The sequence below is a fragment of the Vombatus ursinus genome, unplaced genomic scaffold (assembly GCF_900497805.2).
Source record: "Vombatus ursinus unplaced genomic scaffold, bare-nosed wombat genome assembly UNPS02014799.1, whole genome shotgun sequence".
Taxonomy (NCBI): Eukaryota; Metazoa; Chordata; class Mammalia; order Diprotodontia; family Vombatidae; genus Vombatus; species Vombatus ursinus.
This window is the reverse complement of record NW_020954577.1, coordinates 39,025,306-39,044,203: the sequence shown is the minus strand read 5'-3', so window position 1 is coordinate 39,044,203 and position 18,898 is coordinate 39,025,306. Positions and strand designations below refer to the sequence as shown.

The 18,898-nt window shown below is 35.7% G+C and overlaps 1 protein-coding gene across 1 annotated transcript in view; it reads left to right on the top strand.

Moving 5' to 3' along the window:
• Window positions 1-18,898, top strand: part of TOP2B (DNA topoisomerase II beta) — an 88,954-nt gene that overhangs the window by 10,526 nt on the left and 59,530 nt on the right. Inside the window, exons 5-7 of the mRNA XM_027871941.1 lie at window positions 8,303-8,458; window positions 10,164-10,254; window positions 12,467-12,530. Of these exons, the coding sequence (XP_027727742.1) occupies window positions 8,303-8,458; window positions 10,164-10,254; window positions 12,467-12,530 (311 nt within the window). The remainder of the gene's footprint in view (window positions 1-8,302; window positions 8,459-10,163; window positions 10,255-12,466; window positions 12,531-18,898) is intronic.

Sequence of the window (18,898 nt, the reverse complement as noted above, 5' to 3'; positions counted from 1 at the left end):
GGAGGTAGGTAGTAAATAAATTGCTTTTTAACCTTTTTTCCACCAGTGGATGTTTGTATTGCTGCCTACCCTGGGGACATGGACAGTCCCACTGAATAATGAAACTTCCCTCTACCTTGCCGATGCTGTCTATATAGATGAATCAAGGCAGCTTTCTAACTTTGACTTTTTCCTCAAAATATCCTATGAACCTGGAATCCATAATTCATTAAGAATGGAGCTAGTAGGGTACCAGCATGAATCAATAAAGAGAAATTCTTTTGCTGCCAACAAACCAAGTAACAAGATAAACTCTATTCTACTGAGGAGACAGAAGGTTGAAGGAGGATTCTGCCTGCTATTTCTTGTTTTTATAGTGCAGGTACCCAATCCATAACTGTTTTCTAGCTTTGGTATGACTGTGTGCCCTGAACTGCACTAGAAATCTACTCTTTTCAAGACAAGTTAACAAATATTTGAATGTCCACAAAAGAGGTCCCTGGATCTTTTTGGAGAGAGAAGACTTTGTAGATGAAGAAACTAAAGAAGAAGATTAATAGAAAACATTTTATGAAGAATTTTATCTCATTTGAACCTTACCAACAATCTTGTGAGATAATTACAAGGATATTATTAGCCCAATTTTACAAATGAGAATGAGAATAATATATAATTTGCTCATGGTTATATAACTAATAAGTGCTAGAGTTGGAATTTGAAACTGAATATCTCCTGACTCCAGTGGTCTTTCCACCATGCTACTACTGTCTCTTCGAGAGAGTGGATTAAGATAGTTCCGAGTAAACTGCTATGTCAAGAGGCCCAGATGATAAATCCTGTTTTAGTTCAGTAAAGGGAGACATTTCTGTGGGTTGAATTAGCACAGAAAAGCTGTATTTAAAATAAAGAGAGACTACTTGGTAGTAATGAGAACTAGGAGGTATCTTAGAAATCATCTAGGTCAATCTCTTCTTTTTATAGAAGGTAAAACTAAAGCCTACAGAAGTTACTGTGACCAGGAGCACACCTGGTGGCAAGCAGCCTAAGAAGAATTCAACCCCAGGCCTTCGAATTCAAAGTCCAGGGCTTCTTCCGTATTACTGTGTAGATGAATCAAATATATCCATTTGATAGAAAGTAAACAACTTTAGGGCAAGGACTCTTTTGGTTTTGGATTTTTATTCCCAGCCACTAAAAGTTCTTGATACATAGTAAGCACCTAATAAATACTTGATTGATGATTGATCATATGACCTTATTTCCCACTATAAGCCTTCAGCTCCTTGCCAGACTAGGTTCTTCACTATTTCTCTTGAATACAACCTGATTATTCCCACTTCTGAGCCTTTACTTATACTTCTCATCTTGCTTGGATACCCTCCAGAGTTTCTTCTTTTAAATGATCCAAATCAAATCCTACCCATTCTAGTGCAACCAGATTGTATCCCATTTTGGAGAGACATTCATTCTCTTTTGACCTGGACTAAACTGATCTCTCCCTTCTGTGAACTCAGTGAAGACAACTTATCAGGGCCCCTCATATTGAATGAATGTTCTGTTGAGAGGAAAGGGACTCTGAAGGAAAGGATCTAGGCAAGTGGGGACTGTTCCTTATGAAGTCCAACCAGGAAAGGCAAGGTCTCCACAGGGAGACTGGGGCTCAGCGTCCTGGATGAAACTGCTGGGCAACAAATCTCCAGAATGAGGGAATGTCTGGCCTGAGGCTGGACTGCATTGACTGGGCAGAAGAGAGAACTGCATGGACCTTGAAGGCTGGGCAAAATTTTGATATATGAAGAGACAGAGACATTTTAGGTTGGGGAACAGCAGCATGCTCAAAGAAAAGGGTAGTGGGAATAAGTGTGGAGTATGTGTGTGGAAGGGAAGAGTAAGTAGACTGGATTCATATCCTAGAGCAAAAGGAGGAGCTATGATTTATAGGCAAAACCAGGCTGCATTATCAAGGACTTTGGATATCAGGTCTTAGAGTTTGGGCTTGATAAAATGGGAAATAATAAGTGAGGAAAAATTTAGTAACAAAAGGATTATACAGTAAGCATTAAATTTTTTTTTGTAATTTAATATTTTATTTCCTCCCAACTACATGTGAAAACAATCTTTAACTTTCATTTTTTATCATTTTTAATTCTATATTCTATCCCTTCCCCTCCCCTTCCTCATCATTGAGAAGGCAAGCAATTTGATAAAGGTTATACATGTGCATTCATGCAAAACATTTCCATATTAGTCATGTGAAAGAAAACAGACAAAAACCCCCAAGAAAAATAGAGAAAGTAAAAACACAATTTGCTTCAATCTGCATTCAGATTCCGTCAGTTCTTTCTCTGGAGGTGGATAGCATTTTTCATCGTAGGTCCTTCAGAATTGTCTCAGATTTTTGTATTACTGGAAATAACTAAGTCATTCATAGTTGATCTTTATACAGTATTGCTGTTCTAGTGAGCATTTCTTCCAGGCTATGTATAAGGCTAATAGTCAATAAAACTAATTCAGGTTTTTTAATATTGGTTCTGTGCTGGCTTTTTTAATATGACTGTTTGGTTTTTTTTCAGGCTGAGTTACTGAGTTTGTAGTAATTGATGGAATGTATTTTTGTCTAAAGGTGTATATGTATATATGTGTATATATGTACATTACTATAAACAAAAACAACCTTTGTTAAGCAATATGTGTTAATCAGCACAGGCATGCATCTAGTATTGAGAAAATTCATTAATTCTTGTCTATGTATATACACACATATTTCGGTAATGCTGTCTAAATTTTACATTTGAGAATTGATTTATAAGCATGGAAATCTAGAGATGACCTCAAAATGTCTGATTCATTATGGCATTCTGTAAATGAGGTATTAGCCATATGATTTTATTATTTTACACAAGAGTTCAGAATACGAAAATTGAGTGCCTTTTTCATTGTTCCAAAATCTATATGAGATATAGAGATATCAATTTTTTGAAAGAAATTTTGAAAGTATATTGTAATATCTTTTTTTTTTTTTTTAGGCAATTGGGGTTAAGTGCCTTGCCCAGGGTCACACAGCTAGTAAGTGTCAAGTGTTTTGGCCTGGGGTCGGATTTGAACTCAGGTCCTCCTGACTTCAGGGCCAGTGCTCTATTCACTGCGCCACCTAGCTGCCCCCTGTAATATCCCTTTTGTACTGTACTAAGGGTTCTTCGTAGAGGAAAATAATTAGGAAAAGCAAACATTTAAAAATGAGTGAGGATGAATAAGAATCACCAGCCTAGCGTACTGTAACTTTTGAGCCTTCCCTGTCTTTCCAGAAGAGATCTTACTAGACCCGATAGAATCATTATATATAGCCTAAGCAGTCATTTAGTGGTGATGGTAAGGCACTTGGGAAAAACTGTAGATGCTAGAGTTGCTTCAAGAGAGAACAAGGAAAGCTTTCCTAACATATGTCACCTGTCTCATATTTACTTAGTGACCCTGGGCAAGTCACTTAACCTTTTTGCCTCAGTTTCTTCTTCTGTAAAGTAGGGATAATAATAGCGCCCACCTCCTAGGCTTGTTAATGAGGATCAAATGAGACAATACTTGTAAAGCACTTTGCAGACTTTAAAGCTTTATATAAATGCTAGCTGTCACTATCATTATCATTATTAATATTACTAATAACTGAGAGGCCAGAATTTTGAACAAGTTTGGTATGATCCCTGTGATTTGGGCAGCTCTGAATATGACTTAATTGTTTGGAGATGTCTAGTAACCTCTGTGCCTAGTGAAAGTGCTTTTCACTTAGTTTCTTCTGGGATTGAGCTAGGTAGCTGAAGGCTGGATGACTTCTTGGACAAACTATTGTATAGGTTCCTTTTATTCTTCTGGGAATCAAATTCTTACAAGTCACTACATCTTAGGTATAGTTGTTATGAGAACCTTTGGGTTTTATTAAAGCAGTAATTTGTCCATTTATTAAATTCACATTTTTATTTTACACATTATCTCATGGGAGAAACAAACTAAATTAGAAAACGTGTTGAATGTCAAAATTTTCATGCAACTCACTTGTTGCTGGCTTGTAATTTCATTGTTTAACTACTGGCTAAAGAGGTTTATGAAGAATTTATGGATTATCTTTTGCTAATGGAATTGTGTTTTGTTTGGAAGCTTAAATTATTTTTTCATTATGTCAAAACTGTATTTATTGGCTCTGGACAGTATTATTAGGCAACTTGATAGTTATGTGGAAACTGATTTTCTCCTGATTTTATGATTCATGATTAACTGATTTTATGTTTGAATATAAAATGTTTAGTAAAAATAAGCTATGTGGTATACTATTTATCTTAACATATTGTTAAATCCTTTAACTTTATATAAAATCTGTGGTAATAGAAATTATTATGAATTATAATTGGTGTTTTTATCATATAATATTTGAATTCCCATAGTTTGTGGTATAATTCTTGGCATAGTTTTGAATATGTAGAAGACATGAATCCTGTTATCCTACATTTAAAGAAATTTTTTTCCTAGTGCAATGTCTTAAAGAAAAAAGTAATTTCTAATTCTGTTATCTAGGCTAGAGGCTTTCAACTTGAGGTCAGTTAACTTAAAAAAGATGTTGATAACTGTATATCAGTATAATTGATTTACTTGGTAAACCTGTGTGTTTTATTTCATTTCTACATTTCTGAAAGGACAGATGCATAGGCTTTACCAGTCTGCCAGAGGTCCAGACCAAAAAAACCCAACAGTTAAGAAAACCTCTGATCTAGGTTCAGTATAGTTCTACAACTGAGCAAACGTTACGATAGATCTGACTTGCATAGTCTCCCTATTTAAATGCATACACTTCTCTCCCATTCTATTCTTTCCTTTTAAAATCCCCAATTCTATTTTCCCTCATTTTCTATCCCAAACACAAAATAATAATCATCTCATTTCTTACAGTAGGCTTTATTTAAGTTGTCTCTTAACTCTGGAAAACAGTCTTCTCTTTTCATTTGGGTTGGGGAGGTTTAGCCATTGTGGATAACTGACCCTGCTAACACTTCTTGGCATTAAGGAATCCCATATAGAAACAGAACAGTGTTTTTACTGATACACAAATCACAGAGAACTCTCCAAATCTTGTGGAACTGACTCCAGCTTCTGTGGCTGCTACAAGATTGGTATTTGTGCATCCTCTTCAATTTAATTGGCAGGGAAATTAGAGTGAGCCCTTTGTGTAAGAGTGGCAGTATAATCAGAGCTGATACCCAAAGAATTATCAACACTTAAGGGATTAGCTCTTTGTGACCCATTTGAGGATTCAAGTTTCATGGCCACTTTTGGATGTAGCCCTTAGCTGATATTGGTCACTTATTCCTTTCTTGTTTTTCCTTTTATAAATCAATCATCACTTATTTATTGAGTGCCTACTATGTGTTAGTCTTTCAGAGGCACCCAAATACTCCATCAAAACGGCAGAAAATTAAATAACTTGCCTCTGTGTTTTTGTCACAAAGCTGGCAGTTGAACAAATTAACACCAGAGCTGATATCCTTGACTCTGTCTGCCAGTTTGGTGTTTGGTATACAAAACTCTATTTATCTCACTTTAATATAAAAATTAACACACGCACAAGCGGTCATGTTTAGGAGTCCACTATAATTCATCTTCCACACCTACTACATTAATATTCTTAAAGTACAATTATGACTGTTACTCTCATGCTTAAGAAGCTTCAGTGTTCCCCTTTGCCTCTCTATTTGCCTTTTAAAACCCTTTATGATCTGGATCCATCACCCATTTCCTGGTTGGTTACACATTAGCCTTATGTACTTTATGCTTTAACTGCCCTACTTGCTTGTTCCCGGATTCCTTAGAATCCACCTCTCTCCATGCCTTTGCACAGGTTGTCCCCCTGTATCTGGAATGCTCTCCCTCCTTACTTTTGCCTCTTGGAAGCCTTGGCTCCCTTCAGTGCTCAGCCTAACTTCCAACATCTTCAGTATGTCTTTCTTAATTCCCCTAATTGAGAGCTTTCCTTACCCCTTCCCCTCATCTATTGTGTGTGTGTGCATATATATTTCATTTACTTATCTGTGAATATGTTGTATCATCCTTGGTAGAATGTAAGCTCCTTGCAGGGGGAAGGGGTTGGGAAGGGAAACTTTTTGTATTTTTGTCGCTAGTGCCTAGCACATAATAGGTATTTATTAAATGCTTATTGATTGGAGAAAAAAGAAAAACAAACTTGTAGCAAGTGTTTGCAAGTAATTCCATTTCCCTTCCAAAGCAGAGATTCTTAACCTGCAATATGTAAAATTTAAAAAAAAAAAAACACAACATTTTGGTAACTGTTTCAGTGTAATTGGTTTCCTATGGATGCTATGTTATGCTTTTAAAATATTATTCTGAGAAGGGATCCAGAGGTTTCACCACACTGACAGAGATCCATGACCCATAAAAGGTTAAGAACCCCTAATCTAAAGGCTGGTGAATATTCTATGAATGGTTATAGCTGATGTCCTCATTTTCAGCGTGGGGACATAACCATAGCAATACCTTTGAACTGTGTAAGATTGTTTGAAATCTGGGTTATTGATAATTCTGCTTAATATCCTTAATCTCTGTCAGTCAGTTGGCAAATGCTTGTCATAGTCACGGTGACTGTATTTTCCATATTAAATGATCTAAGAAATAAGCCTTTTTTATTTTAAAGCTCCATTAAACTACACTTTCATTTTTTTTGGTAATTAATTTGTTTTTAGTTTTCAACATTTACTTCCATAAGATTTTGAGTTTTAAATTTTCTCCCCCTCCCACCTTCCCTTCCCCTCCAAGACGGCAGCGTGCAATCTGATATAGGCTCTACTTACACATTCATATTAAGCATATTTTCCCATTAATCATGATGTAAAGAACAATTAGAACTACTGGGAGGAACCACAAGAATGAAGCAATAAAACAAAATAACAAAGGAAATCTGCAGTCAGACTCCATAATTCTTTCTCTGCATGTGGATAGCATTTTCCATCTTTAGTCTTTAGGAATTGTCTTAGATCACTGCATTGCTGAGAAGAGCCACGTCTGTCAAAGTCAGTCATTGCACAATATGGCTGTTACTGCATACAATGTTCTGATTCTGCTCATTTCACTCAGCATCAGTTCATCTAAGTCTTTCCAGGTTTTTCTGAGGTCTGTTGGCTCATCATTTCTTATAGCACAATAATATTCCATTACATTCATATAGCACAACTTGTTCAGTCATTCCCCAATTGATGGGCATCCCCCTCAATTTCCAATTCTTTGCCACCACAGATAGAGCTGCTATAAATATTTTTGTACATATGGGTCTTTATCCCATTTTTATGATCTCTTTGGGATACAGACCTAAAAGTGGTATTGCTGGGTCAAAGGGTATACACATTTTTATAGTCCTTTGGTCATAGTTCCAAATTACTCTCCAAAATGGTTGGATCATTTCTCAACTCCACCAGCAATGCATTAGTGTTCCAATTTTCCCACATCTTCTCTAACATTTGTCATTACACTTTCATTTTTTATGAATTTGGGAGTTGTATGGTCTCCATAACCCACTTGTTTCTTCCTATGTTTCTCTTCAAAATCTCAGAATTCTTACTGTAGTGAATGTGGCACAGATTTAACTTGCCCTATCAGGTGTCCTTCTGAATCATTAGGTAACCAGCGGGGCACAGGGTGGGCCATCCAGAGCAAGCTTTCAGTGGGCTTCCAGACTTGAACAGGCCTCATTCCAGTTGGAACTCATATTCCACTGGAAATTTTGATGACAGGGGCAAGAAAGAAGATCTGACATCCCTACAAAAGGACTGGTTTGGAAAAGTCTGCTTGACTAGATTCAAGACACAACAGTATATATGATTGGTTTTTGTTTTAGTACAAACTAGTGTGACCATATGCAAGTCTCTTAACATCTCTGGGTTTCACTTTCCTCAGCCATAAAATGAGGGATGAACTCCAAGGTCCCATCCAGTTCTAAAATTCTGTTACTCTATAGAAAAAAAAAAAGGTTAAATTTTCTTATTTTATTTTTGTTTACCTCTTCTCAGAATTTCTTATGATCGTTATATGTAAATTGGGAAACCTATTTAAAAATATAATCAAAACTTTATACCCACAATTAACATAACTACACATTCTACAGGTGATACTCTAATTTCAAGTGACAACCAACTTAATAGAACTTAAAATTGAAAGAGGCTGAGAGAGATGTTAAATTTAGGAAGCAAACATTTAAATGATCGATAAAGATTTTAGTAATACTTTTTCAGTTATTTATTTTTTTGGTTAATTTTAGACTCTTTTTGATCAGAACAATGCTGCAAAAAAAGAAGAGTCAGAAAGCAGTAATAAAAATGATTCTTCAAAGAAGCTGTCTGTTGAGAGAGTTTATCAGAAGAAAACACAACTTGAACACATTCTCCTCCGGCCTGATACATACATTGGATCTGTGGAACCATTAACTCAGGTCAGTGATATTCTTTATGCATGTATATATATTTATCATTTATCACTGTTTTGATTATAATTTCAGAGATGGGGATGAGACATACATATGCTTCAGGAATTTTATTCCTTTGAGATTCTTTGATGGCTGATTAGGTATATAAAAATTAAAAGCCTTTATTTTCCATCTGATCATTGTATATATTAGAGAAAATTTGTCTTAATAAAAGAAAAAAGTCCAATAATCCTTCAAGACAAGCATTGAGGCAATTCTAAATCAGAAACTTACCTTTATTTTGTTTGCAGATGGAATAATATTGCAGAAATTAAAAAAAGTATGATTTGGGGGTTTATTTTAGTTCTATTCATTAGACTACTGAAAGGAATACCAATTTCATTGGAGGCCATTGTAAGGTCTCATATCATTTTAGTGCATAGCATGTTAATGAATATAAATTTTTTTCCCCCCAAAATTTACACTGTGTGATAATACAATTTTGAGAGAATGGAAATTATGCATCCTTCCTGTAGATGGTTTAATTGTGGCTTTAAAGAGAGATCTTACCAGAGTAGCAAACTTCACTCAATGGATGTGAAAATAACTTTCAATTGTAGGTCTTGACCCAGGAGTCAGACCTTTGAAGTAAACTATCTGCTTGTTTGACTGTGAATAGTCTCATGCTTGTCCAGACCTTTATCCATGTGCATAGTAATTTGTTGGCTAGAAGGGAGTCTATGGCCTTTTTTTTTTTTTTTTTGGTTGGGCAATGGGGTTAAGTGACTTGCCCAGGGTCACACAGCTAGTAAGTGTTATGTGTCTGAGCCCGGATTTGAACTCAGGTCCTCCTGAATCCAGGGTCGGCACTCTATCCACTGTGCCACTTAGCTGCCCCTGAATCTATGGCCTTTTGATGATTCTTCTATACACCCATGGTATCACCCCTATTTGAAGAAGTTAGGTTATATATAGAATTAAGCTAATGAATGGAAAAACACTCTGAATTGATTAAAAGACTAAAATGTAGGTGGTTGTTTGTCTCATTATTATTTGATTTTATTATTTTGAGGTACCTCTACTAAGTTGCCTCAGTGCAATAGCAGGTGACCCTCATCACTCCAAGGGTAAGCCAGCTGAGTACTGCTTACTTTTTATGTATTGATCTAGCTGACCTTACCAAAGTGGGCCCATAGCCCAAGCATTGAACTGGCTATTATTAGAGGAACAGTGTAGTGAAGTAAAGAGAGGCTGATCACCAGAAAGTTGATCATCAGTTGATGAAATTTTTTGACCGTGAAAACTCATGAGAAGACTATCTGTTAAAGTGTGGAGGTGTTGTGATTTACATTTGTGGAATAAACGTCCATACCAGTGAAATTATAAATCTTTTGAAGTATTATTACTGAGGTAGGAAATGTTTGCATTTCCAGTCAGTCTTGCTGCCTTATATTAAAAATTGAACTATTTTATATAAGATAATGTATGTAAGAATAGATCATACAGAATAAGCAATTTCTCCATTTTATGGATGCTTAGGTTGGAAAAGGGAAAAGAGGATAACACCATTTAGTTCATGAAAGTAATTCACCCTTTTCTAACTCTAAAGGCCTAAGTTTGTGGAAGGTGAAGTGAAGCAAATTTTCAGTGGTAGAATGTGGTTTTGGATTGTGTAAAGTTTATATTACTGACACATGTAGTAAAATACTCTCTTTGAATTTTGTTTGTGCAGTCAATGTGGGTTTATGATGAAGATGTAGGAATGAATTGCAGAGAAGTTACTTTTGTACCAGGCTTATACAAAATCTTTGATGAAATTCTTGGTGAGTACCTTTTAAAGAATTGAGACAAATTCTCTCTTTTGTTAAGTAATTGTAAGGTCCTAGAGTCAGGACTCCATAGCATTGATTTACAGAGAGTTCCCAAGGGACATCACACACTGAACACTCATGCTACTTCAGAATGCTTACAGGGTAGCTGAAATGTTATTCTATGTTAATATATTGTATTTATATGCAACTTTGAAGAAGTTATATAAGAAGTTTATAACTTCTAACATTCATTAGTCTGAATTTTTATCTACCTTTCCCATTTTAATCATTATCATGTTTACCAAAGAATAATAAAGAGTTTTTCATTTTGGAGGGATGTGTGCTAAAAATGGCCTTTGGGGGCTTGGTGTGTGTGTGATTTGAAAGTTAGCTATTTTCATCATCACAGCCCTTTCTCCAACTTCTGCTTAGCTGATAGCCCAATCTTCATGCAAGTAACACGTCCCTTCTCTACTCAAAATTTCAGTCTCTCTATTGTCAAGTAAAGTTCAGACTCCTTTGCTTATTTTTCAAGACTTCTCATAATTTGGTATGTTCTATTTTTGTAGACTAATTTTGTATTATTTTCCTCCATTTTACTCTACACTCCAACCAAATTGAACCACTCAAATGGTCCTCTCAAAATGCAATTGTGCTTTCCCATTTCTATGCCTTTTATCATGCCATCCCAGGTACGTGGAACAGCTTATCTCTCACCACTGGCCTGATGAGTTAACCCCCATCTTGTAAAACCCAAATCAAATTCTACCTCCTAATATAAAACCTTTGCTGATTTCTCTCCCTGTCATGTCTCACCTTTTCAGACCTTATATAACATTTTGTTTTGAACTCTGTAATGCACTTATGATGTAATAGTGTTGATTTAATTATTTGTTTTTGTGTCTTATCCCCCCTGCTAGACTCTAAGCTCCATGAGGACAGATATTTGTTTTATTTAAATTTTGTATCTCCCTGGTACCTATTCTTTCCTTTCCAAAGCCCTCTGGTGGGTCTAGCTTAGTTTTTCCTGTGTTGTGTAGTTATTTTTCCTGGCTTATATCCCTTATTTTAACATTCTAATTTAATTCTAATCACTGGCTCACAAGTCCAGGTTCTGGGAGGGAATTGTATAATAAAAAGAATGATGATCTGGAATATAGGAGATTTTGGTTCTCAGTCCCAGTGCCTTACTCTATATGTGACCTTGGACCAGGCATTTAATCTCTCTTGGCCCTGCTTTCTTCATCTCCATGATTCTATTATAAATCACAGTAAGATGTAACAACCCTCTCAGGGGATGTTTATATTTTAAAAGGAGAGATTGTTAACTAAAATCATTCTGTGTGGTAAAAGGGAGAGATACTTTTGAGCAAGAGGCCCTTTTTAGGGTCCCCTATTCATTACTTTTTTCTCGCTTTTCAGCTCCATGTGTTGAGGAGAGTATTTCAGGGCTAACCCTAACCATTTTTTCCATTTCCTTTCCATTTCCTAAACCCTGTCCCCCAGGTACCCAGCAATATTCCTTTCAAGTTACATGCTTGTGGGTTACAGTGATCAATTAAGACTATGGGGCTTGATGTCTCCAGTTACAAGGTTTCCAGTGTATCATTTTCAGAGACAGGTTGTTTATGTAATTTAGAGTTCTAGTGAACTTGTATTCAAATTAATGCACTAGTAAACAGTGTTAGAATATTTTTAGCATTAGTCATTTTTGAATTGTTCTTAGAGTACTCATGAAAACACATGTATAGGATTAATCTATACTCTCCTCAAAAAACTGGTTGTTTTTCCTAGCTGATTTGACCGACTGATTAAATTGAAATCAGTTAAATTAGGTGTTTTTTTTTTAACCTCATGATGAAAAGATTGAACTTGCCATTTTCTAAACTGCAAGCTGTGATCTTATCACATAAATGCCCTGACTACATTTTGTATAATAACATATGCTGTTTGAAGTGACTGAATTTCAATTTTACTGCTTTTTATATTTATTTGTAACTAACTTTTCCCCATTTTAGTTCAGTTGAAATGCTTTATTTTGATTTCAAAGTAATCCTCAAAATGTTAGAATATCATGTTGCTTTAATTTTGTAATGAATGCTAATAGTAACTTTTAAAAATTTCTTTTGCAATGTTTCACTGTTTATATATATTTGTTTTTAATAGAGCTTTACACATTTACTTAAATAGTTGACTGTTCTCACCAAAGTGTTTAATTTTGTAGTTAATGCAGCTGACAATAAACAGAGGGATAAGAACATGACCTGTATCAAAATTTCTATTGATCCGTAAGTACATCATTAGGCTACTTTATCGAGCTTTCCCAGCTGAGTAGGTTGTTTCATACACGTGGCTCCTGACTTATGAACGTGCAGCTTATAAGTCACCTGTATGTGTGAATGGCTGTTGCTACTTCATTTCCCTGAATGATTTCTTTCCTATTAATTAATTCTTCCTTTTGTGGAAGCCCACTGCTGCTTGAGTTCTTCCCCACTGCCTCAGGAGCAGAGCCTTTGGCTGTGTTTCTCCGCAAACTCATCCCACCTTCTCCTGGAACCCTGTGCTACTTGAGCCATACCCTACAACAAAGCCATGCGCTTCTAGAGCCCCTCCCAGTAGTGTTTACCTTTTGTTCCTTGAAACTTTTCTTCTACTGATTTCTTACTCATTACTTTTCTTTCTTTCTTTTTTTTTTTGGTTAGGCAATGCGGTTAAGTGACTTGCTCAGGGTCACACAGCTAGTAAGTGTTATGTGTCTGAGGCTGGATTTGAACTCAGGTAGTCCTGAATCCAGGGCCTGTGCTCTATCCACTGCGCCATCTAGCTGCCTCTCTTACGCATTTCTTGCTAGACCTTCTGCTAACCATGTCACAATGGAAGCTGCCTATCCTCCTGCCACATTCCTTGCCATTCTTACCTACACAGGGCTCAGTGTAACTCAGACTTGAGAAGTTTCAAGGAAATTTGGGGTTGAAGGATGAAATCAATAGGCTTTTGGGGGCTGACTTAGTACCTAAATTACAAGTTATGAGAAATAATTTTCTGAGCCATAAGCAACTGATTTTCAAAGGAATTTTGGGAATATAACTTATTCATAATTTGTAGACTGCTTCCTGTTGTTTGCATTGTAGAATATTTACAGAACGTTTTCCTAATCAAATTTACTGCATATAGTGAAATGAATAATGGGTTTTTCTAAATCATATAAGTTTATTGTTCTTTTAATAATTTTGTTTTCACAAGCATCTGTTTTGTGTGAAAATTTAGATTATACTTATCTTTCATAATATTATACTTAGTAATTCAACATTATCATTAAAAATAAAGAAAACTGAGTGGATTGAGAACATTTGTTGTCAGTAATCTAGTTTTGGATAATATTCTTTTTTATTAACCCCATGATAAAAATTGATTTTTGGTTTCATTTCTCCTATCTTTTATGACATTACTGCCACATAATCATGTTGTTGTAGTTTTTTTTCTTATCAATGAGACTTGGCACAGTCTAATAATCTCATAAACAGAAGGTCAAAATTAGGGAAGGAATAAAGACATTTTCTAGCCTCCATTGCTTCTTTTTGTCTCCCAATTTTGGTAAAGTTTTTGAAAACAAAAAACTTCATTTAACCATTTGTTATATTTGAGGAGTATTAGTATCAGAAAGTACTTATTATCTGTAAGTGAAGGCAGCCATCTTTAGCTTTCTTATTCAGAGTATAGAAAAGAATACTGAAAATGAAGAGAAAATGATGCATTCCTTAAATGAGTGCTTGATATGATAGTTAAGTAACTGCATACTTGGTTATATCTGCTAAGCAATAACATTTCTTGCGAAATTCAGGTAAAATACTACTACAATGAATAACATTTTAAAGATAGGTTTATATGTCAAAACTGTTTTAATGTCCGTAAGGGTGAACTTTGGAAAAATACTTTATTGCTGTGGTTGTTCCTAATTTTACGTAAAAAATTATATGCAGAAAATAATCCTGTTGTAAAAAGGGCTTTCTTTGGCACCTGTTTAGCAACCTTTATAACAAATGAAGTTGTTTTCAACATTAGATTCTCTCAAAGAGTTATCACAGTTCATTACATTAAAATAGTTTGCTTACTGGTAGTTATATGGGAAAATAAACATCTTTAAGATACATTAACAAGGACTTGCAGCCTGACTAGTTTCGAAACTTTCTTTGTTTGATTTGGAGATGATGCTGAGCTCTCCACTTCCTGCCAGAAAAGCCCACTTAAATGTTCATACAGTCAATTTAAAACCAACACATATCTAGAAGGTACAAGGAAAAAAGGAATAAAATAATGTGTCTGTGACAAATTTCTCCAAGTCTAAGAGACTGGGAATATCATGGCTCCTCAAAGGGTCTCTAGCAAAGTGTTCTAGGATTCTGCCTTTGGTCTTGTGTTATTTGTCATTTTTATCAGTCACTTGGATAAAAGCATCAATCACTTGCCAAATTTATAGATGATGCAGAACTAGGAGGAATAGCTAACTTGGTGGATAATAGAGTCAACATCTCAAAAGATGCCAGCAAACAAGGATGCAAATGAAATACAATGAAATTTAATAGGAATAAATCATTTAGCTGGGTTTCAAAAAATGACTTAATAAGAATAAGAAGTATGGCTAGAGAGCATGTCATCCAAAAGATCTAGAGGGCTTAGTGGATTACAAGCAGAAGGAGTTGATAGTGTGATAGCAAACAAAAAAACCTAATGAAGTTTTTGGAAGCATCGAAAAATATAGTGTCCAGAACATGGGAAGAGATAGTCCTTGTTCTTAATCAGGGCACACATGGAGTATTGTATTCAGTTTCGGATGCCCCAGTTTAAGGATGATTAATTTCAGCCATTGAAGACCATCAGTCAAGACATGAAAGTATTGTGATCTGTGTCAGTGGAAGGTCTACCTGCCCTGGTAAGCTAGAGCATGTCTAGGGTGATTAACACCTCAAGATAATGCCATATGACAATCAGTTAAAGCAGCTGGGGAGAGGAGATGTTTTAGCTTAGAAAAAAGACTACAGGGGACATAACTGTCTTCAGGTATTTGGAGAACCATCTTGTAGAAAAGGATGACCTCTTCTGTTTGGCCCCACATGACAGAAGAGGGGCCACTGGGTAGGAATTGCAGGAAGGCTGATCTGGGTTAAATATGAGGAAGAACTTAAAATTAATGCTAGCCAAAAGTGCAATGGAACTGCTTTGGGAAATAGTGGTCTACTCATTTTAAGAGGTCTTCAGGAACAAAATTGACTTAAAAAGTTGCAGAAAGGAATTCTTGTTCCTCTCTGGATTGATCTACATGTTTCTTTAGGTCTTTTTCAACTATGAGAGTCTCTGTTCTTTGTGAATGTTCTGAAGATTCACAGGTTCACAGGTTCACAGATCTAGAGCTTGGAGGGTCCTTAGAGAACACTGAGGCCTCAGAGGATTAAGAAACTTGCCCTAGGTAATGCAGATGGTAAGCATCCAAGAAGAAATGGCCAGATATAGGTTAGATCAGCTGACCTCTGAGGGCTGTGATTTCTGGCAGTATATTCTTTATACTATGAGAGTCATGGTATTCAGAATGAAGAGGATGATATCCCCACTAATCTTGACCTTAGGAGACTGCTGGAATATTGTGTTCAATTCTGCATGCTCCATTTTTGGAAGGGAAATGATAAAGTTGAGGGCATCCATAGAAAAGGGATCAGGATGACTAAATGTCTTGAGATCCTGACACATGAAGAATAATTGAAAGATTGAGGATGGTTATCCTAGAGAAGATAAGATGGAGGGAGCACACAATAGCCATCTTAAAAATTCTTTTGTGGAAAAAGGATTTGACAGCTTTTGCTTACAGAGGACCAATTTCAGCTTGATGTAAGGAAAAACTTCCCACTGAAGAGAGTTATCTAAAAGTAGAGTAGGCTGCATAAGTAGATCTTCAAGCAGAAGCAGACTGATAACTTACTGGGTGTATTGTTGGGTAAGAGATGGGTTGGACCAGGTGGCCTCGGAGGTTCATTCCGATTTTGAGATTCTTTGATTCTGTTTATGAAATATCACTTCCATAATACAGTTCAAAGATTCTCTTGCAGCAGTGAGATTTCACAAAGAATTAAATGTCAAGTAGGCAGGCATTGAGTATCAGAGCTGGCGACTTTTGGACTTGACTACTACCAAAGTTCATCTATGTAATTTTGCTGAATTAATTATCTTATTTAGGTATTTTGCTTTTTAGAGGCATGTGAATTGAGTATTCTTTCATGCAGACAAAGGATAACTTGGACATTTCTTTATTTCTGTTATGTATCTAAAACCTGATTTCTTATTGGAATGTTTTTTATAGCAAATTTCATTGGGAAACAGTTGCTTTAATGACTGGGCATTTATTTAGATCTTGCTTTATTATAGTTCCCTACAATGACTTTTTTGCTTAAAATTTTTACAAAGTAAAATTTTGTATAACTTACATAAAGAAGATGTTAAAACTAATTCTAGTAAGATATAGGTTGAGCATATAGAGTATAGAGAACACCATCTAAACCTTATTCTCTCTCTTCATGGTCTCCTGAACTGTGGGGATAATAGATATTGGAATAGCTAGGGTTAGTAAAAAACAAGAACAGATTAGACAAGGGATGACTGTGTTCTTGTACTATACCTACCGCTATTATAGAAAACTGTAAAATTTGGAGAAACCTTGTGTGAAAGGAAATTAAATTCACTAGAAGAGTTATCAAAGTTAAAACAATCTGTTGGTAGTTATCTAGGGTAGTAGGAATCTTTAAGATAACTGGGACTTGTTATTTTTTACAGCCTGTATATGTATTGGTTTTCAACTGATTGTATGAACTAAGTGTGTGTTTCTGTCAGGAAGTAGAGAGCTCAACATGATCTCCAAATCCAACAAAGTTTCAGAACTATTCAGGCCGGAAAAGATATCGAGTCTTTGTTGATGTATCTTAAAGATACCACCCTAGATAATTACCAGCCTTTGAAACTTTGTTATCCAAACTAGTGCAGTGTATTCAAGGTGAGACCAATAAGGAGCAGCTCATAGAAGCAGGAGAACTGGAACACTGTTGGGGTGTGTGTGACAAAATGACCCCAAGATTCAAGTCTGGATGGTTGGGAGAACGCTTTTGCCCTTGTGTTAAGAAATTGAGAAATAGTGAAAGGAAGTTAGTTTTGGGTAGAGATGATAATAAATTCAGTTTTAGATAAGTTGAGGGTAAGTTGTGAGACATAAGTATTTGCTTTTATTTGCTTATTTTGCTTTTAGTAAACTAAGTTACTTCTGAAGCTTTTTGTTTTGTTTTCATTTTACTTTTTATAATAACCGAATCCTTTACGAGGATACCAAATACTTAATAATACTTCAATAAAAATTTGTATGAAGAGTCAGGTAAGAGACAAGTCACCAAAAAGGCACCTCTTGGTATCCCAGGCAGTTTGTCTTAGATTGTAAATTATAGAGCAGGTGCTAAGGAAGTGTGTTACCGGACACTCCCCAAATGGTGGAATCACAGGTTGGTCAAACTAAATTTACACAAGGGCAGCACCAAGTGCCTAATGAGGAACACTGAACCTATAGTTAATATCACAAATGAAACACAAATGGAAGCTATCTAATTTTAAGCTAAGTATCAATACCAGTCAATAAATGAAAGAAGATGAACTAATCTAATCTAAACTAATCTAAAGATTCTATGGCAAGATGGCTAAAAACAGATGTTGGACAGAATGGTACCTTGGGGGTAGTTCTCCTGGAAAAGAGAAGATTTGGTGATCATTCTCTTCAAGTATTTGAAGCTCTATGTGGAATAGTGAATAGACTTGTTCTTTTTGATCCTACTGGGCAGACTTAGAAGCAGTGGTTGGAAGTTGCAGATAGGCAGATTTTGACTCAATATTAGGAAGTCTTCTCAACATCTAGAGTACTCCAAAGGTGAAATGGGATGGGCTGCCAAGATGTAGTGGATTGCCTCTCCCTTGAAGTCTTCTCATCAAGGCTGGATCATCACTTGTTGGGAATGGTGTGAAGCAGATTATTTAGATTTAAAGTGGCAGTAATTTTTAAGGCAGTACCCTCAAAATGAGTAGTAGCTAACATGACACCCAATCTCAGAGGGGTAGTAGTGAGACTATGTGACTTAAACCCTGAAAAAGAAATTAGAACAGTTATTGTTTTAACTTTTAAAGAACTGATGAAGTTCTTTAACCAGGTTCTTTAATCTATAATCTATAACTGTGATTGACATAATAGAGAAATAGACCTTCATGTGTTTCTTTAGCTTATGATGACAGAAGTTCCAAGAATCTCCAGCCCTAGATCTAGTCTCCTATATTTCTTTCCTGTCCATAAATCAAAATTGAACCAGTTGCTTGTTTTATTTTGTATTTGTCTAGGAGACTTCCCTGTACACCTCCACAACTTCTACGTGAAAATCTTTTTAGACCTTCCTCAGATTCATGATCTGAAGCTGGAAAATAGTGCTCTAAATAAATGTTCTAAGTTCTTAAGAACATTTTTTAAAAGAGTTCTGTCACTTGTAACTTGTTGATCTGGCCAAGTTATTTTTACTTCTCTGGACCTGTTTCCTTATTTTGTAAAACGAGGCTATTAGAATTAGTTGTTCTCTCTAAGGTCTCA